Source organism: Nerophis ophidion, linkage group LG26 (genome assembly GCF_033978795.1).
Source record: "Nerophis ophidion isolate RoL-2023_Sa linkage group LG26, RoL_Noph_v1.0, whole genome shotgun sequence".
Lineage (NCBI taxonomy): Eukaryota > Metazoa > Chordata > Actinopteri > Syngnathiformes > Syngnathidae > Nerophis > Nerophis ophidion.
In genome coordinates, this window is record NC_084636.1 from 28,654,480 (window position 1) to 28,676,838 (window position 22,359).

The window sequence follows — 22,359 nt, forward strand, 5'->3', positions numbered from 1 at the left end:
CTAGGTTTTGCCTATGGACGGGAGATTTTTGGGGGGAAATTTATTTGATAAAACCCATCACCAAGAATAGACATTTGAAAGGCAATTTAAAATAAATAAAGAATAGTGAACAACAGGGCTTCACGGTGGAAGAGGGGTTAGTGCGTCTGCCTCACGATACGAAAGTCCTGAGCAGTCCTGGGTTCAATCCCGGGCTCGGGATCTTTCCGTGTGGAGTTTGCATGTTCTCCCCGTGAATGCGTGGGTTCCCTCCGGGTACTCCGGCTTCCTCCCACTTCCAAAGACATGCACCTGGGGATCGGTTGATTGGCAACACTAAATTGGCCCTAGTGTGTGACTGTTGTCTGTCTATCTGTGTTGGCCCTACGGTGAGGAGCGACTTGTCCAGGGTGTAACCCGCCTTCCGCCCGATTGTAGCTGAGATAGGCAACAGCGCCCCCTGCAAACCCAAAGGGAATAAGCGGTAGGAAATGGATGGATGTATTGATAGTGAACAACAGGCTGAATAAGTGTACGTTATATGAGGCATAAATAACCAACTGAGAAGGTGCCTGGTATGTTAACGTAACATATTATGGTAAGAGTCATTTAAATAACTATAACATATAGAACATGCTATACGTTTACCAAACAATCTGTCACTTCTAATCGATAAATCCCATGAAATCTTCTTCCTCAATGTCGCTTCTAAAAAACTCTGCCAACTCGCTTCCTCTTGTCGTTTTCTATGTTCAGTTTGTAATCTGCAGTACATGATTTCCTTTTCGGTGCCATTTTTGCAGTAGCATATAGCATGTAGCAGTTAGCGTTCCATGACCCACAATGCACTTCGGCCATGACCCTCCCCCGCCGAATTATTTTTGGCTGACGTGTGTGTGACAATTGCTGACATGTGTGTGACGATTGCTGACATTTTCTTCTGTCTCTTCCGCAAATGAGATAAATAATATTATTTGATATTGTGTAATCTGCAGTACATGATTTCCTTTTTGGTGCCATTACCGCCAACGATGAAATGGTCCATTTTAATAGCTACGGCAGTAACATATAGCATAAAGCAGTTAGCATCCCATGACCCACAATGCATTTCTGCCATGACCCTCCCCCGCCAAATTCTTATCGGTTAACGTGTGTGTGACGATTGCTGACGTGTGTGTGACGATGGCTGACATTTTCTTCGTCTCTTCCGCGAATGAAATAGATCATATTATTTGATATTTTACGGTAATATGTAAATAATTTCACAAACAAGTCACTCCGGAGTATATGTCGCACCCCCGGCCAAACTATGAAAAAAACTGCGACTTATAGTCCGAAAAATTCGGTAAATATTTGTGTATGATTTTATTTTTAAAGAACATAATACATTGTAGTCAGCTGGAGGCGTGTCTTAATGAAATTAAACAATGGATGTCCGCTAACTTTTTGCAACTCAACGCCAAAAAAACGGAAATGCTGATTATCGGTCCTGCTAGACACCGAACTCTATTTAATAATACAACTCTAACATTTGACAACCAAACAATTAAACAAGGCGACACGGTAAAGAATCTGGGTATTATCTTCGACCCAACTCTCTCCTTTGAGTCACACATTAAAAGCGTTACTAAAACGGCCTTCTTTCATCTCCGTAATATCGCTAAAATTCGCTCCATTGTGTCCACTAAAGACGCTGAGATCATTATCCATGCGTTTGTTACATCTCGCCTCGACTACTGTAACGTATTATTTTCGGGTCTCCCCATGTCTAGCATTAAAAGATTACAGTTGGTACAAAATGCGGCTGCTAGACTTTTGACAAGAACAAGAAAGTTTGATCACATTACGCCTGTACTGGCTCACCTGCACTGGCTTCCTGTGCAGTTAAGATGTGACTTTAAGGTTTTACTACTTACGTATAAAATACTACACGGTCTAGCTCCATCCTATCTTGCCGATTGTATTGTACCATATGTCCCGGCAAGAAATCTGCGTTCATAGGACTCCGGCTTATTAGTGATTTCCAAAGCCCAAAAAAATGTGTGAAAAGTTGTGAAGTGACAATGCAAAAATCCATCCATCCATCCATCATCTTCCGCTTATCCGAGGTCGGGTCGCGGGGGCAACAGCCTAAGCAGGGAAACCCAGACTTCCCTCTCCCCAGCCACTTCGTCTAGCTCTTCCCGGGGGATCCCGAGGCGTTCCCAGGCCAGCCGGGAGACATAGTCTTCCCAACGTGTCCTGGGTCTTCCCCGTGGCCTCCTACCAGTTGGACGTGCCCTAAACACCTCCCTAGGGAGGCGTTCGGGTGGCATCCTGACCAGATGCCCGAACCACCTCATCTGGCTCCTCTCGATGTGGAGGAGCAGCGGCTTTACTTTGAGTTCCTCCCGGATGGCAGAGCTTCTCACCCTATCTCTAAGGGAGAGCCCCGCCACACGGCGGAGGAAACTCATTTCGGCCGCTTGTACCCGTGATCTTATCCTTTCGGTCATGACCCAAAGCTCATGACCATAGGTGAGGATGGGAACGCAGATCGACCGGTAAATTGAGAGCTTTGCCTTCCGGCTCAGCTCCTTCTTCACCACAACGGATCGGTACAACGTCCGCATTACTGAGGACGCCGCACCGATCCGCCTGTCGATCTCACGATCCACTCTTCCCTCACTCGTGAACAAGACTCCTAGGTACTTGAACTCCTCCACTTGGGGCAGGGTCTCCTCCCCAACCCGGAGATGGCACTCCACCCTTTTCCGGGCGAGAACCATGGACTCGGATTTGGAGGTGCTGATTCTCATTCCGGTCGCTTCACACTCGGCTGCGAACCGATCCAGCGAGAGCTGAAGATCCCGGTCAGATGAAGCCATCAGGACCACATCATCTGCAAAAAGCAGAGACCTAATCCTGCGGTTACCAAACCGGAACCCCTCAACGCCTTGACTGCGCCTAGAAATTCTGTCCATAAAAGTTATGAACAGAATCGGTGACAAAGGACAGCCTTGGCGGAGTCCAACCCTCACTGGAAATGTGTTCGACTTACTGCCGGCAATGCGGACCAAGCTCTGGCACTGATCGTACAGGGAGCGGACCGCCACAATAAGACAGTCCGATACCCCATACTCTCTGAGCACTCCCCACAGGACTTCCCGAGGGACACGGTCGAATGCCTTCTCCAAGTCCACAAAGCACATGTAGACTGGTTGGGCAAACTCCCATGCACCCTCAAGAACCCTGCCGAGAGTATAGAGCTGGTCCACAGTTCCACGACCAGGACGAAAACCACACTGTTCCTCCTGAATCCGAGGTTCGACTATCCGGCGTAGCCTCCTCTCCAGTACACCTGAATAAACCTTACCGGGAAGGCTGAGGAGTGTGATCCCACGATAGTTGGAACACACCCTCCGGTCCCCCTTCTTAAAGAGAGGAACCACCACCCCGGTCTGCCAATCCAGAGGTACCGCCCCCGATGTCCACGCGATGCTGCAAAGTCTTGTCAACCAAGACAGCCCCACAGCATCCAGAGCCTTAAGGAACTCCGGGCGGGTCTCGTCCACCCCTGGGGCCTTGCCACCAAGGAGCTTTTTAACTACCTCAGCGACCTCAGCCCCAGAAATAGGAGAGTCCACCACAGATTCCCCAGGCACTGCTTCCTCATAGGAAGACGTGTTGGTGGGATTGAGGAGGTCTTCGAAGTATTCCTTCCACCTATCCACAACATCCGCAGTCGAGGTCAGCAGAACACCATCCGCACCATACACGGTGTTGATAGTGCACTGCTTCCCCTTCCTGAGGCGGCGGACGGTGGTCCAGAATCGCTTCGAAGCCGTCCGGAAGTCGTTTTCCATGGCTTCCCCGAACTCTTCCCATGTCCGAGTTTTTGCCTCCGCGACCGCTGAAGCTGCACACCGCTTGGCCTGTCGGTACCTGTCCACTGCCTCCGGAGTCCTATGAGCCAAAAGGACCCGATAGGACTCCTTCTTCAGCTTGACGGCATCCCTCACCGCTGGTGTCCACCAAGGGGTTTTAGGATTGCCGCCCCGACAGGCACCAACTACCTTGCGGCCACAGCTCCGATCTGCCGCCTCGACAATAGAGGTGCGGAACATGGTCAATGCAAAAATGTGTTGCGTAAATAGAACAAACTTGACCGAGGAACAGACACAATGTAAATCTATTTCTTTATTCAAAAAGGATAATGAAAAGAAAACTTTAAGCGAGGTGTTGTTTTTGTTTATTTGTTTGACGGATGGTACGATTTAGAACAGGGGTCCCCAAAGTTTTTGACCCGGGGGCCGCATTGGGTTAAAAAAATTTGGCCCGGGGCCAGGCTGTATATATATATATATACTCTGAGTTGTGGTCAAAAGTTTACATACACTTGTGAAGGACTTAATTTCATGGCTGTTATCAATTATTTCTACCACTCGGATTTTTTTGTGATAGAGTCATTGGAGCACATACTTGTTGGTCACAAAAACATTCATGAAGTTTGGTTCTTTTATGAATTTATTATGGGTCTACTGACAATGTGACCTAATCTGCTGGGTCAGAAGAAATATTAACAGCAATGTTAATATTTGGTTACATGTCCCTTGGCAAGTAACACTGCAATAAGGTGCTTTTAGTACCCATTCACAAGCTTTTGGTTGAATTTTTGACCACTCCTCTTGACAAAATTGATGCAGTTCAGCTAAATTTGTTGGTTTTCTGACATGGACTTGTTTCTTCAACATTGTTCACACGTTTAAGTCAGGACTTTGGGAAGGCCATTCTAAAACCTTAATTCTAGTCTGATTTTGCCATTCCTTTACCGTTTTTGACATGTGTTTGGGGTCATTGTCCTGTTGGGACACTCAACTGCGCCCAAGACCCAACCTCCAAGCTGATGATTTTAGGTTGTCCTGAAGAATTTGGAGGCAATCCTCCTTTTTCATTGTTCCATTTACCCTTCCATGGGCCATAGTTTGGGGACCCCTGATCTAGGAATATGGCCTTAATGCAAGTTAAATGTGTTCTGAGTTGACTAGCTAATGTTGTATTTGTATTTGTGTGAATAGGAGGCAGATATGAGTTTACTGTCATCCAGATCCCCAAGACTCTTTACATATTGCTGCGTCACCACAATTTCTTTTTTTAAAGCATATTTTTACAATCTTTTGGTCCGAAATTAAGCATTTACAAAGAAAAATCTTAATACTACAGTAGTAATGGCCACTAGATGAGATCAAACCAATCAGACCACTGATTTGTTCAGCCTCAGCAGGTATGACTACATTAAAAAAGTGTAAAGGTGACTGAAGGGTGTTATTTCATGTAGGAGCGGTAAATAATCATTTAAATAAATATTGTAATGTAACAGTTTTATTTTCCTATATTCAAACAGTTTTCCAGTTTAAACTGTGTGTTACAACATACCTGCTAAATAAAATGTTGTTTATAATGAATACTTAGGTGCTACTTAGGCACTATTATGATACCGTATTTTAATGTTGCTCCTTATGGTGGTACTTGGGGTGCCAAGTGTTTTCTGAGATTGTACTTGGTGAAAAAAGTTTGGGATGCGCTGGTCTACAGACCTCTCATAATGTTGAATATGTATTTGGAAGGTCCTAAACATTTTTTTAAATTTTTTTTCTAACTATGAAAATACAAAACCCAAAACCAGTGAAGTTGGCACTTTGTGTAAATCGTAAATAAAAACAAAATACAATTTGCAAATCTTTTTCAACTTACATTCGATTGAATAGACTGCAAACACAAGGTATTTATTGTTCGAATTGAGAAACAACATTTTTTTTGTTTATTATCATTAACTTAGAATTTAATGGCAACAACACAAAAAAGTTGGCACAGGGGCAATTTTTCCCACTGTGCTGCATCACCTTTCCTACTGTGGTGAAATCCTTTACTCACTAATGTCGCTTTTGATGGAGTAACGCCTGCAGTGCAGTGATTTCTCCAGATTCTCTGAACCTTTTGATAATATTACAGACCTTAGATGATGAAATCCATAAATTCCTTGCAATAGCTCGTTGAGAAATGTTGTTCTTAAGCTGTTTGACAATTTGTTCACGCATTTGTTGACAAAGTGGTGACCCTCGCCCATCCTTGTTTATGAATGACTGAGCATTTTATGGAAGCTGCTTTTATACCCAGTCATGGTCTCCACCTGTTCCCAATTAGCCTGTTCACCTGTGGAATGTTCCAAATAAGTGTTTGATGAGCATTCCTAAACTTTCTCAGTCTTTTTTGCCACTTGCACCAGCTTTTTAGAAACATTTTGCAGGCATCAAATTCCAAATGAGCTAATATTTGCAAAAAATAACTTTCACCTGTTCAAATGTTAAGTATCTTGTCTTTGCAGTCTATCCAATAGAATATATGTTAAAAAGGATTTGCAAATCATTGTATTTCATTTTTATTTACGAGTTACACAATGTGCCAACTTCACTTGTTTCGGGTTTTGTATTTAAATTATATTTCTTATTTTGTGGGAATTCATTTATTGTGGTTATCCATCCATCCATCCATCATCTTCCGCTTATCCGAGGTCAGGTCGCGGGGGCAGCAGCCTAAGCAGGGAAACCCAGACTTCCCTCTCCCCATCCACTTCGTCTAGCTCTTCCCGGGGGATCCCGAGGCGTTCCCAGGCCAGCCGGGAGACATAGTCTTCCCAACGTGTCCTGGGTCTTCCCCGTGGCCTCCTACCGGTTGGACGTGCCCTAAACACCTCCCTAGGGAGGCGTTCGGGTGGCATCCTGACCAGATGCCCTAACCACCTCATCTGGCTCCTCTCGATGTGAAGGAGCAGCGGCTTTACTTTGAGTTCCTCCCGGATGGCAGAGCTTCTCACCCTATCTCTAAGGGAGAGCCCCGCCACACGGCAGAGGAAACTCATTTCGGCCGCTTGTACCCGTGATCTTATCCTTTCGGTCATGACCCAAAGCTCATGACCATAGGTGAGGATGGGAACGTAGATCGACCGGTAAATTGAGAGCTTTGCCTTCCGGCTCACCTCCTTCTTCACCACAACGGATCGGTACAACGTCCGCATTACTGAAGACGCCGCACCGATCCGCCTGTCGATCTCACGATCCACTCTTCCCTCACTCGTGAACAAGTGTTATTGTGGTTATGTCCGTATTCAATTAACAGCTATAAACGAGGGACGACCAAATACGTCTTTCTATTCCTTTTCTTTTATGATTACTTTTAATGTTGTATCAAATATTTAATATTGGCTGAATGAAAGATAAATACAAATCTGGATAATGGAATTAGCATTACCCCATGAACCAGAAAGTAGCCTACTAGCTAACAAATATTTACTGTACATATGGATATTATAGCATTGCTTCAACAACAAACATTGACAAAAAAATTGACCCAACCATAAGACTTTTTTGCAAGACCTGTTTGTGGGAAAACATTGTTTAGCCCAGACCAAACACATCCAAGCACGCCCTTTGTAGAAGTGTGAAGCATTAAATTGTCCACACATTGATGAGATGTGGATTCAGGGGCCTCAGTGTGATTAATTACCATATTGACCCGGCTTTAAGACAATCCTTTTGGTGAAAAAAAACTAAACTTAAGATGATATCAAAGACTATAAAAATGGGACTCATTACCTCCCTGCTTGGCACTCAGCATCAAGGATTGGAAACGGGGGTTAAAGGCCTACTGAAACCCACTACTACCGACCACGCAGTCTGATAGTTTATACATCAATGATGAAATATTAACATTGCAACACATGCCAATACGGCCTTTTTAGTTATCTAAATTGCAATTTAAAATTTCCCGCGAAGTGTTCTGTTGAAAATGTCGCGGTATGATGACGGGTGCATTTGACGTCACCGTTTTTTTTTTCCGGCCCAATCCAAGCTATAAGTAGTCTGCTTTAATCGCATGATTACACAGTATTTTGGACATCTGTGTTGCTGAATCTTTTGCAATTTGTTCAATTAATAATGGAGAAGTCAAAGTAGAAAGATGGAGGTGGGAAGCTTTTAGCCTTTAGCCACACAAACGCACAGTGTTTCCTTGTTTAAAATTCCCGGAGATGAAGCTTTACTATGGATCAGAGAGGTCAAGCCAACATGGATCCCGACTACATGTCAACCGGCAGTTTTCGGTGAGAAAATTGTGGTAATAAGTCGCCTCTTGCTGGAGACATCAGCGGAGCTTCCGTCCTGCTGCAGCTGCCGTGACTTCCCTCAGAGTCTCTGACGTCAACACACCCGTGGCCACAGTCCTCCGACTTTCAGGTACTAATCAATCTCACTAAAACACTAGCAACACAATAGGCAGATAAGGGATTTTCCAGAATTATCCTAGTAAATGTGTCTAATAACACCTGAATCGCTCCCACTGCAATCGCCTTTTTTTTTCTTCTAGTCCTTCACTCTAAATTTCCTCATCCACAATTCTTTCATCCTCGCTCAAATTAATGGGGAAATCGTCGCTTTCTCGGTCCGAATAGCTCTAGCTGCTGCTGGCTATGATTGTAAACAATGTGAGGAGCTCTAAAACCCGTGACGTCACGCGCACATCGTCTGCTACTTCCGGTAAAGGAAAGGCATTTCTATTAGCTGAACAAAAGTTGCAGACTTTATCGTCGATGTTCTCTACTAAATCCTTTCAGCAAAACTATGGCAATATCGCGAAATGATCAAGTATGACACATAGAATGGACCTGATATCCCCGTTTAAATAAGAAAATCTCATTTCAGTAGGCCTTTAAATCCCCAAAATGATTACCCGGCGCGGCCACCGCTGCTGCTCACTGCTCCTCTCACCTCCCAGGGGGTGATCAAGGGGATGGGTCAAATGCAAAGGATAATCTCACCACACCTGGTGTGTGTGTGACAATCATTGGTACTTTAACTTTTTATCGAGACAAAAATCGAGTGAAATAACACATTTTTTAAAAATATCATGTTTCTTAGCATCATAGCTTTTCATTTGTTGTTTGCTAATTTGCTGACAGTTTTTGACATACTTTTTTTTTCTCAACGGGTCTCTCTTTTGTCACTGATGCATCTTTTCTGATCACCTGTGTAGGTGAATGACAGGAAGAAAAGCTCCAATACGCTTGGCGAAAAGTAGCTTCCTCGATAATGGGTTTCACTATGTAAAGTGAAACCCAGTCACTAGAGAAAAGCACTATATAAATATGATTCACTTCACTTCCCTTTTGTTTTAAATGTATAAATCACTAGCCCAATTATAGGACGACCTTTCTTTTCCATACATTTTTCTAAGGAGAAAGATTTCCATCAGATCAACACGGTGTAATAGTGCAAACTGGCCTGGTATCAAATCGTCCTGGATCTACCCTACTAGAGACAGATGCAGAGATCAGACGCTTCATTACTGACCGTGTCCAGGTGAGTGCGCTGATGCTTAGCGCGGTCGCTGGAGTTGCTGAAAGCTTTCTGGCAGCCCGGGTGCTGGCACAGGTAAGGCTTCTCCCCCGTGTGGCTCCTCAGGTGGATCTTCAGGTTCTCCAGACGCGAAAAGGCTTTGTTGCAGCCCTCGAACTGTGGAGCAGACCACACGTGTATCAATTATGATGGCAACTCATTGGAGCATTATGTAGGCTTGTGAGTGACAGGCTCCTGAAATTAACAATTAAGAATTGATTGGAATTTTTCAAATACCATACTCGGTTTGAAAAGTACCGATCCCCGGGCATGACAACCAGAGGTGGGTAGTAACGCGCTACATTGACTCCGTTACATATACTTGAGTAACTTTTGGGATAAATTGTACTTCTAAGAGTAGTTTTAATGCAACATACTTTTACTTGAGTATATTTATAGAGAAGAAACGCTACTTTACTCCGCTCCATTTAGCTACATTCAGCTCGCTACTCGCTACTGATTTTTATCGATCTGTTAATGCACGCTTTGTTTGTTTTGTCAGACAGACCTTCAAAGTAGGATCTATCACATGCCTGCGTTTCACCAATCAAATGCAGTCACTGGTGACGTTTGACTCCGTTTCACCAATCAAACAGAGCCAGGCGGTCACATGATTAACTGCACACTTTAAAAACATTTTTTTTTACAAATCTTTATTTATAAATTTCAACATTTACAAACAGTTGAAAATAATAATCAAAGTAAGTACAAAAACCGTACAAAACAGTATAAAAAACATACAAAACAGCGCCAGGGGGTTGTAAATTCAAAGCAACTAAAATAGAATGCAAAAAATATATATACAAAAAATAAACAAAGTGCAAAGCCATTGGCTCACTCAATCTCAGTAAATAACTTAAATTTGGAACACAGCATCACCGTTTTCACAGCTTTTTGGTTGTTAGAGGTAGAATGTTTTAATGTAGAGTTGTAAAAAAAATTTAAAGGCACAAAAAACAGGTCGGGTATGGAGAAACTCCTACGTCCAACCCGTAGGAGGCCACGGGGAAGACCCAGGACACGTTGGGAAGACTATGTCTCCCGGCTGGCCTGGGAACGCCTCGGGATCCCCCGGGAAGAGCTAGACGAAGTGGCTGGGGAGAGGGAAGTCTGGGCTTCCCTGCTTAGGCTGCTGCCCCCGCGACCCGACCTCGGATAAGCGGAAGAAGATGGATGGATGGTGTGGAGAAACTTACATTTGTGAATATAAAACTTAGCCAATAGTATAATGAGGTTGTAAAGGTAAAATTCATTTAAAAAAATGTTTTCAATACAGTGTAAAACCAAATACATATTATTTACAATATACTATTGTTTTAGTTGCTTAAGAGATATTCCTGGCTCTTAATTTGTTCATTGCTATTTTTAGGTTTTTGTGCATTACTTGTTGCCGTCATCATTAAAGGAACAGGTTACTCATCAGTTACTCATCAGTTACTCAGTACTTGAGTAGTTTTTTCACAACATGCTTTTTACTTTTACTCAAGTAAATATTTGGGTGACTACACCTTACTTTTACTTAAGTAATACATCTCTAGAGTAACAGTACTCTTACTTGAGTACAATATCTGGCTACTCTACCCACCTCTGATGACGACTCGTCGTCACGCCATGACATTGCTGGTTTTGCGAGCTGAAGATCATGTTCGACAGCGCACAATCACAGACTTTTTACACGCAAACACAGTGTGTAGACAGAAAAGGGAGAATGAACAAATTTTGTCCTAAAAACCAAAGATAAAGGTGAAGTTCTAACACTGAAACACCCTCAGGAAGAGATGCTTTAAGACAGTGGTCCCCAACCTTTTTGTATCCGCGGACCGGTCAACGCTTAATAATTTGTCCCGTGGCCCAGGGGGGGGTGTCCTTTTTTTTTTCTTTCTTCTTTGTCATGAAAAAGGGACGTTTTTGTAATGAAAAAGGGAGTTTTTTTGTGGTTGGTGCACTATTTGTAAGTGTATATTGTGTTTTTTATGTTGATTTAATAAATAAAAAAATAAAAATAAAAACAATTTATTATTTTTTTTTTTATATAAAAAATTCTTCTGCGGCCCGGTAGTTGCGGACCACTGCTTTAAGACACGGCTAGCTAGCCAGCGGCTAACGTCCATTCGCACTCTGCAGTGTTTTAATTACTTCTAAATCACTAATCCTCACCTCCATGGCGACAAATAAAGTAAGTTTCTTACAAGTTTCATCCCTGCAGGACGAGGAATAGCTTAACATGTTTTACTACACACCGTAGGAGGACACAATAGCTCACCGGCGTCACCGCTAATAAAAGCTGGCGCGCCTGAATGTAAACAAATGCCATGAGTGGATCTACACCTGACATCCACTGTAATGATACCAAGTACAATACTGTATCTAGTCGATACTGCTATGATTAATACTTTAAATCTTTTTTCCTTTTTAAAAAATGTATATTATGTTTCTAAACTCAGGAAATATGTCCCTGGATACAAGAGGACTTTGAATATGACCAATGTATGATCCTGTAACTACTTGGTATCGGCTTGATACCTAAATTTGTGGTATCATCCAAAACTAATGTAAAGAATCCAAACAACAGAAGAATAAGTGATAATTACATTTTAACAGAAGTGTAGACAGAACATGTTAAAACAGAAAGTATGGATGGGATGGAAGAATGGATTAATGATCCATTTTTAACAGCTTGTCCCTCAAAATTTTAACAAAATAGAATGAGAAATGACAATATGTCACTGTATACGTCAGCAGACAAATTACGAGTCTTTGTTTGTTTACTTACTACTAAAATACATGTTGTCTTATATGTTTTATTTAAGAACAAAATTGTTCTTCGATTGCAATAAGAAACATACGTTTAATGTACCCTAAGATTTCTTGTTAAAATAAAGCCAATAATGCCATTTTTTTTGTGGTCCCCCTAATTTAAGGAAGTACTGAAAAACATTTTGGTACCGCTACTAAAATATTGGTATCGGGACAACACTACTCTGAACAGGATAAGCAGTATATGAAATGGATGGATACTAGGGCTGCAAATCTTTGGGTGTCCCACGATTTCGATTCAATATCGATTCTTGGGGTCACAATTCGATAATATATCGATTTTTTCAATTCGATTCGATTCTCGATTCAAAAACGATATTTTTCCTATTCAAAACGATTCTGTATTCATTCAATACATAGGATTTCAGCAGGATCTACCCCAGTCTGCTGACATGCCAGCAGAGTAGTAGATTTAAAAAAAAAAAAAAAGCTTTTGGACAATAATGTAAATTTGTTTTACTATTAAACGAACCAAAAATATGACTTATTTTATCTTTGTGAAAACATTGGACACAGTGTGTTGTCAAGCTTATGAGATGCGATGCAAGTGTAAGCCACTGTGACACTACTGTTCTTTTTTTTTCATTTTTATAAATGTCTAATGATAATGTCAATGAGGGATTTTTAATCACTGCTATGCTGAAATTATAACTAATATTGATACTGTTGTTGATAATATTAATTTTTGTTTCACTACTTTTGGTTTGTTCTGTGTCGTGTTTGTGTCTCCTCTGTTTATTGCAGTTCTGAGTGTTGCTGGGTCAGGTTCGGTTTTGCAATTGGATTGCATTGTTATGGTATTGCTGTGTAGTTGTTTGTTGGATTGATTAAAAAATAATAATAAATAAATAAATTAATAAATGAATAAATAATAAATAAATAAAAGTTAAAATAGATAAAAAAAAAAAAATGAGAACCGATTCTGAATCGCACAACGTTTTCGATTAGATTCATATTCGAATCTATTTTTTCCCACACCCCTAATGGATTCCGTCCAATATATTTTTCCTGAATTCATTGATCACTTTCCCAGCTGTAGAAATATGTAGCACTCCCATCACGGGAATCAAAAAGACTTGCTTTCTGGAAACCTGGGTGGTATAAGCATTCAATGTTTGACTTCATGGCCAATCTGAGTAGATTGGAGGAAATGCCCAGTGACTTTAAAGACAGTGACGGGCGGACATGACACTCCACCTGCCTCAAGGCTGCGCGAGTGACGGTGGAAACCTGAGTCTGGCGCGAGACAGCAGTTAATGGGCTGTAATGCAAAGCATAAGCCCGGCACTCACATGCGTACGGTACGTTCAGACGGACAAGTGACAGTGGCTGTAAACAAGCTGCTATCAGACCCAAGCTTGCCCCCATTTCATCCCAACCACTCAGCCAATGAAGCCCACAGATTTGTTAACACATGAATGATTCAGAGGGGGTGGACGTCTCGCGTGTCCCGAAGCTGCCTCCTGAGGCTGCCAAAGTCCACTGTACTGTGCAGCGGGGAAGATGCCACAGTTCAATGTTACTTACGGAAACATGAAACGCCTCCCATTACGGTATTAAGCGGTACATTCAGATCAATGGAACGAGACTCAATTGTCACTGGAGCTTCAGGACTGTTTGTCATCCTGCCTCCAGGACCGCCTGTAACTTTGAAGGCTATGAGGGAACGAAAGAGGTGCACAAAACACGGTGAAAGAAGAATTGTAAATAGTGACGCTCATGGGCTTATTTGGTTGCAACATGCTTCAACGCCTATATGTGTAATTTGCTTGTTGGTGCCTATTCTTTTTATTCTTTTTAACGTATTATTTTCGGGTCTCCCCATGTCTAGCATTAAAAGATTACAGTTGGTACAAAATGCGGCTGCTAGACTTTTGACAAGAACAAGAAAGTTTGATCACATTACGCCTGTACTGGCTCACCTGCACTGGCTTCCTGTGCACTTAAGATGTGACTTTAAGGTTTTACTACTTACGTATAAAATACTACACGGTCTAGCTCCATCCTATCTTGCCGATTGTATTGTACCATATGTCCCGGCAAGAAATCTGCGTTCAAAGGACTCCGGCTAATTAGTGATTCCCAAAGCCCAAAAAAAGTCTGCGGGCTATAGAGCTTTTTCATTTTGGGCTCCAGTACTCTGGAATGCCCTCCCGGTAACAGTTCGAGATGCCACCTCAGTAGAAGCATTTAAGTCTCACCTTAAAACTCATTTGTATACTCTAACCTTTAAATAGACTCCCTTTTTAGACCAGTTGATCTGCCGTTTCTTTTCTTTTTCTTCTATGTCCCACTCTCCCTTGTGGAGGGGGTCCGGTCCGGTCCGATCCGGTGGCCATGTACTGCTTGCCTGTGATGGGAGTGCGACATATTTCTGCAGCTGGGAAAGTGCAAAATTTCTAAAAATGCCTGTGATATTGAATCAATGTGAGTTTTACTCGAATCGATTGTTTTTCTATGGTTTACAACTACAAAAATTTGGTTTTACTCAATATGACTGTATACTGTAACACTCAATATGTAAACATCTCTGCGCTGCTGATCCGCCTTCGCTTGGGATGGTTTCCTGCTGGCTCCGCTGTGAACGGGACTCTCGCTGCTGTGTTGGATCCGCTTTGGACTGGACTCTCGCGACTGTGTTGGATCCATTATGGATTGAACTTTCACAGTATCATGTTAGACCCACTCGACATCCATTGCTTTCCTCCTCTCCAAGGTTCTCATAGTCATCATTGTCACCGACGTCCCACTGGGTCATTATTGTCCCCGATGTCCCACTGGGTGTGAGTTTTCCTTGCCCTTATGTGGGCCTACCGAGGATGTCGTAGTGGTTTGTGCAGCCCTTTGAGACACTAGTGATTTAGGGCTATATAAGTAAACATTGATTGATTGATTGATATTCTTTATAAAGTAAGGCACATGCTAAATAAAAAATGTCTGCATTCATCCAGCCATCGTCTACCGCTTGTCCCTTTCGGGGACGCGGGGCGTGGTGGAGCCTATCTCAGCTACATTCGGGCGGACGGCAGGGTACACCCCGGACAAGTCGCCACCTCATCGCAGGGCCAACACAGATAGACAGACAACATTCACACTCACATTCACACACTAGGGCCAATTTAGTGTTGCCAATCAACCTATCCCCAGGTGCATATGTTAACTATCCTTTTATTTTTTTCCTATTTAACATTTAGTGTTGAAGTTTGGGGGAATGCTTATGAAAAATTATCAAAACATAGACCCAATGATTAAACTTCAAAAAAGGGTCATTAGAATAATATACAAAGCGTGCTACTATATGGGTTATACTTGTATAGCGCTTTTCGACCTTTTTTTAAGGAACTCAAAGCGCTTTGACACTATTTCCACATTCACCCATTCACACACACACACACACACACACACACACACACACACACACACACACACACACACACACACACACACACACACACACACACACACACACACACACACACACACACACACACACACACACACACACACACACACACATTCACACACCGATGGCGGGAGCTGCCATGCACAGCGCTAACCAGGACCCATCAGGAGCAAGGGTAAAGTGTCTTGCTCAAAGACACAACGGACGTGACTAAGATGGTAGAAGGTGGGGATTGAACCAGTAACCCTCAAGATTGCTGGCACGGCCACTCTCCCCAACTTTGCCACGCCGTTCCCTATGAACCTACCAATCCATTATTTATAAGTTCTAATGTGTTAAAATGTTCAGATATTGTGTTTTTAAAAACAATGGAAATTATGTTTCCAGCAAAGAACAACAGCATTCCAGCTTGTATTCTTAGGTTATTTAAATTAAGAGGAGAAAACTACAATTTACAGGGGATATTGATTTTTGAAATAGGTAAAGTAGGAAGGAATATAAAGTACACATGTATTTCAGTTTAAGGAGTTGAATGGTGGAACAAGCTCAGTGATGAGTTGAAGACATGTGGTTCTTTATTAAGGTTTAAGCAAACCTTGAAAGGTGAAATAATAGAACATTTTAAAATATAGTAACAATTACTTTCATCCCATTCATTTTTTGAACGTTGATGTTCCAGGTAAACATATTTACAGTGAATGTATAGGATAGGCAAATATAAGCTTTGGCTTCAGCCTATTCCTTTTCGGTCATTCTTTTTCTTTTTTTGTGTGTGTGTAAATATGTATGATTGTTAAATATGTATAATCTGTACTATTAATTTGAACACACAAAATGGTTGATTATATGACTGAAATAAACAAATTTCATTCATTCATTCATTGTAACTGTTAAAATTAATTTAAATTGTTTTAAATCCAACTGTAACTACGTTTCCATTGCAGTTTTTCGCAAAACAAAAGGGATATTTCAAAAATTTCGACAAAGTACATTAGCGACTTGTGTTTCATGTTTTGCGTCATGAGCCGTAATACTCGCAAAGTCTTATCCTACGAGACTACACTGTTACCGTGATGTAAATAGAAGACAGAGGCGGCGGGTGATCGCTCAAAGGCAATGTCTTTACGGCCCCCTTGACATTGTTCGGGCATGTGGGTTTCAATCAATCATCAATGTTTATTTATATAGCCCCAAATCACAAATGTCTCAAAGGACTGCACAAATCATTACGACTACAACATCCTCGGAAGAACCCACAAAAGGGCAAGGAAAACTCACACCCAGTGGGCAGGGTGAATTCACATCCAGTGGGACGCCAGTGACAATGCTGACTATGAGAAACCTTGGAGAGGACCTCAGATGTGGGCAATGTTTCTCAAAGCCTGCGGGTGGGCCTCTATTCTCAGAAGGGGAGCCGCGAGACAGCCCGGTTCCGGCGGCGACCAAGACTACCCTTGTTTTCCTGCATTAGCGCCCCACCGGTTCGGCGTTTAAGTGACCTCTACATGCAAAAAAAAAATGTTTCCATCATGTTTTTGCAAAACCCTTCAATATCGAAATGTTTCAAAAACCACCTCATTAGGGCCCAAAAATGTTTTAGCGATGATGAGTTTTTTTTTAAAAAATATGGGTGTTTCCATTATTAGTTTCCAGTGACGGACCGTGTGTTTCCCGCCTAGTCCTTCAGTAATGTCCGACTTAAATAATTACCTCTTAAAATACCATCATTTATGTCACTACATGCAACATTGCTGAAGAAATACTATAAAGAAACACATTTACAACCTACTGGGCATTGAATCAGGCCAAAAGTGTACAGTACAAAAAGTTGTTATTTTCTGGCGCATTAAAAGAAACAAAACGGATCAGCAATTAAAACATTTCTTATGTCAGTGGTTCTCAAGCTTTTTTCTGTGATGTAGCTCCTGTGAACATTTTTTTTATTCAAGTACCCCCTAATCAGAACAAAACATTTTTGGTTGAAGAAAAGAGATAAAGAAGTAAAATACAGCACTATGTCATCAGTTTCTGATTTATTAAATTGTATAACAGTGCAAAATATTGCTCATTTGTAGTGGTCTTTCTTGAACTATTTGGAAAAAAAGATATACAGTAAAAATAAATAAAAACTTGTTGAAAAATAAACAGGTGATTCAATTATAAATAAAGATTTCTACACATAGAAGTAATCATCAACTTAAAGTGCCCTCTTTGGGGATTGTAATAGAGATCCATCTGGATTCATGAACTTAATTCTGAATATTTTTCACAAAAGAAGAAATCTTTAACATCAATATTTATGGAACATGTCCACAAAAAATCTAGCTGTCAACACTGAATATTGCATTGTTGCATTTCTTTTCACAGTTTATGAACTTACATTCATATTTTGTTAAAGTATTATTCAATAAATATATTTATAAAGGATTTTTGAATTGTTGCTATTTTTAGAATATTTTAAAAAAATCTCACGAACCACTTGGCATACCTTCAAGTACCCCCAGGGGTAAGCCTACCCCCATTTGAGAACCACTGTCTTATGTGGTACTGTCAAAATTAAAATTTGTAGCATCTTTTTGATACCGTATAAGCCAGTGGTACCCCTCGTCGTCGGCTTATTCGAGTGGAAATGGTGAGGATTTCCCCATTACGGTGTTGGCCGACATCGTCTCACAAGATGTAGTTTCTCTTTAAATATCCTTCTTGCAAATGGCCTTCCAAATATATATCTGCCACTTAATCAACGTTTTGTTCTCCTTCTCTGCTATCCCGGTCTGGCTACGCAGCAACACTTCCTGCTTCCTGCTAATTTGAAACTTGTGATTGGATACTCACTTTGGAATGACAAGTGTGAATCCAATCAGAGTCTCGTTAACATCAGGCTACTGTCAATAACTTGTGATCTGATTGGCTATTGTAACGGTCTATCAACTCTATGAGTTCTCAAATTCATCCGCTAACGGTCCCGGTGAGTATCCAATCACAGGATGTGTAAATCAAGTTCAAAGTGAGTCCAGCTGGAAGGCCTTACTGACAACAACTCGTGATCTGATTGGCTATCGCAACTGTCTATCATTGTTGATTCTGAAGGCCTCGGGGAGATTTGATACAGCATGGCAACAAAACCTAGCTGAATTCTGATTGGATACAAATTAAAACTTAAAACAACAACACTGGGAGGAGCATAATATGACATGAAGAGAATATGAATACTTTTGAATATTTAGGGAAAGTGAATTAAAAAATAATTTTATCTTAAAATGATGATCATGATTGCTGGTTATGTTAGGCCAGCAGAGAAGGCTTTGCTGGCCCTGACGACACACAAACTGTTAGTTTCTCATTGTGATATTTAGGTTTTGCCCATTTCTAGTAGTAATGGCAACGCAGGGTCCAGGGTGTACCCCGCCTTCCACCCGATTGTACCTGAGATAGGCACCAGCGCCCCCGGCGACCCCAAAGGGAATAAGCGGTAGGAAATGGATGGATGGAATATTTTGAAAAATGGTCGTCTCTTATGTTCGCATATGATACCTGTCTTTTAATATCCCATTCTAATTGTTATTGCTTGACAGGAGAAGCAAATGAGGAACGGTCAAATATTTCTGAATGGTGTAAAATGAATAAATGATCTATTTAACTTACTTTAGGATATTTTGTACGAAAAACAAAGGCTATGATTAAGAAGATGTGAAATGTTTAATTGATGCCATCAAACCGATTTATTTTGGTAAAAATTCTTGATTAAAAATGTAATTGGAACACACTGCAGCACATTGACAAATCAATACAGTACAATATAGACTGTATACTGATAAAGGTATACATAAATAAAGAAGACACTCTCTTTGGAATAAAATTCCAGTTTTGTGTGTGTTTGTGTGTGCAAATAATAATAAAAAAAGATGTATGTATATATGTATATATATATATATATTTTTATATATATATATATATATATATATATATACACACACACATCTTTTTTTAAAGTTGTGTGAGATGTGTTAATTTGTGTATTATCTTTAAATATATATATATATATGTATATATATATATATATATATATATATATATATATAGATAATTCACAAATTTAACTACTTAAAATGTGCTTTGACACATCTCACACAACTTTATTTCAATCTTGACAAGGTTTCTAAGCCAAAGATGACTTTTTTGACTGACAGGACTGAAAGTAACATGAGTGAGTTTATAGTATTAAACTAGCAAATACTGTGAATTCCGGACCTTAAGCCGCTATTTTTCTTCCTACACTTTGAACCCTGCGGCTTATAAAACAGAGCGGCTAAATTATGGAATTTTTTTCCCACTAATTGCCATAATATTTTGTGTTGACTATCCATCCATCCATCCATCCATCCATTTTCGACCGCTTGTCCTGTTTGGGGCAGTTTTCATTAAACCCTAACAAGCATAGGACTGAAAAGCTCTGTTATAGTTTGTGCTACGAGTTGAAAATGTACTTCCTGTTTTGCTTCAATTTGAAAGTTTAACTGTCCATAGCGTCTCTATTCGAAAGGATTCTTCATTCATCACTCCATGCAAAGTTTGTAAGATTTACAACATAACTAAAACACATCTTACTTAATAAACCCGGAGGGAACCCACCCATTCACGGGGAGAACATGCAAACTCCACACAGAAAGATCCCGAGCCTGGATTTGAACCCAGGACTGCAGGAACTTCGTATTGTGAGGCAGACGCACTAACCCCTCTGCCACCGTGAAGCCCTGTTCTGTATCAGGTTCACAAATTCCTCAGATAATTCACCAAAACATCACTGTTATTGAGTCTGTTTAGCCGATTGAGGAGCTAGCCTCAGCAGCTAGTGAGTCCATGACGATGACTTCTAATTTCTCATTTCACAGCATTTATTCCGGTGCGGCTCATATGTGGAAAACGAATTTTTTTCTTCTAAACTTTAGTTGGTGCGCTTATATCTCGGAAAATACGGTAAATGAAATATAGCCACCTGGCACTGGTGTTAGCATATTAACACAAAGTGCATTACAGTGATTTGACAAAAAAAATATTCTAAGAATAAGAAATATAAAAATAAATAGAAATAACAAAAACATTAATAATGGATGGATGAATGGAAAATGAAGAAGATTGGCCAAAAACGTGTGAAGTAGAATTGCACATTACTTCAGCAACATCTACGTATTATCTAACTATCATTACAGTACATTGTATACCGCCCTGCCTATAACAGATCAAGTTGCAGGAAAAGAGAAAGCCGCCCCATTCTCAGTGCTCATCCCTTTAGTCCTCCGAATTCACCCACACTGTGCAAGGTTGAGCATCCTATTCACAGACGTTCCATTTAATAACGGCGAAACCTAAACCAGTCATGGCCAGGTCGTGTTGGGTGACCGTGCTGATCGCTTGGCGCTTCAACTTGTCTCTGCAGTCTTAATAGCTGCAACATTTTTGTATTTAAGCAGACACGTAAAATACTGACAACAAAAATATATTTTCTTCACATAACATTGCAGAATTAAAACAAATGTTATTCCAAATATACGATATATTTTGTAGATTAAAACAGAAAAAATGTACCTAAACATATCACATTGATCAGGAATTTCAATAGGCTGGAAACTTTAATTAATATTTAATATATTCTAGAATTGACAATTGCCCATGAAGTGTGGAAGAGCATGCAAACTTCACACAGAAAGACTCAGTGCCCAGGAATCGAACCCTTATTGTGAGGCACACACAGTAACCCCAGTCCCACCATGCTGCTGGATATTATATACTCATTAATATGTAATAATGATATTTAACATGTCTTTGATTAAATACGGCTTTTGCATAATAATATTCAAATAATTAATCATTTTTTCAAAATAAATATTCAAACAAATAGAAGATGAAGGAAAACAAATATTTCGATTTTAAATAATTACAAAATTATATTCAGAATATTTGAACGATATAGATTTCAAAGTTTTCATTTTACCTTTGGTTTAGAAACTCTTTTGACATTTTACTCTGGCCAATTAGCAGAGTGTCCCGATGCAACTTTTACACTTCCGATACGATATACCGATAATGGAGCCTTGAGTATTGGCCGATACCAATCTGATACGATGTCAGCACAAATCACTTCTTACTTTTATTATTGTGTAGTAAAGAATGTTCGAAAAAGCTCCATTAATATAGAATTATTCAAAGAACAATATAAATGACTAACCTTTCAGATTTATGCTTTAGAAATGGAGAAGTAATTTGTTTTTTGGCGACAACTACTGGTCAAATTAATTTATTAGGTTGAGCTCATGATGCAGTAAGTTAAATGATGCTTGTAGACTTTGAATGTGTAAATAACTTGCAACTATAATTGTTCGATACCTGTTTATATCCACGTATGTGTTTTAAAATGCCATATTGTTCAATTGAGGACACTTAGTAGGTATGTCGATCTTGTTTGCTATTGTGTGCTTAGCTGTAGTGTAGCTGCAAGCTCCTAGTAGTCTAAAGCCTACCATGTTTACCTTTTGTAAATTAATCACCTAAAATGCAAGAATAGACCGACCTTGTGCGTTTATTGAAAAACATTTAGATGAGAACTGCCTGCCCCCTGCAGGACTGCTTGCATCGGAGATTTTCCATGCAGGAACAGCTAAATCAGGAGCCTTTGTAGCTCATTTGGAGATAGTTCTATTATCATTTACATACCAAGTAATATATTGTGATATG

The 22,359-nt window shown here is 40.6% G+C and overlaps 1 protein-coding gene across 2 annotated transcripts in view; it reads right to left on the reverse strand.

The window, feature by feature from the left end:
* The window catches only part of LOC133543801 (zinc finger protein GLIS1), a 338,673-nt gene that overhangs the window by 102,208 nt on the left and 214,106 nt on the right, over positions 1–22,359 (reverse strand). For both annotated transcript variants that reach the window (XM_061888593.1, XM_061888592.1), the window contains one exon: positions 9,363–9,524. In XM_061888593.1, the coding sequence (XP_061744577.1) occupies positions 9,363–9,524 (162 nt within the window). The remainder of the gene's footprint in view (positions 1–9,362; positions 9,525–22,359) is intronic.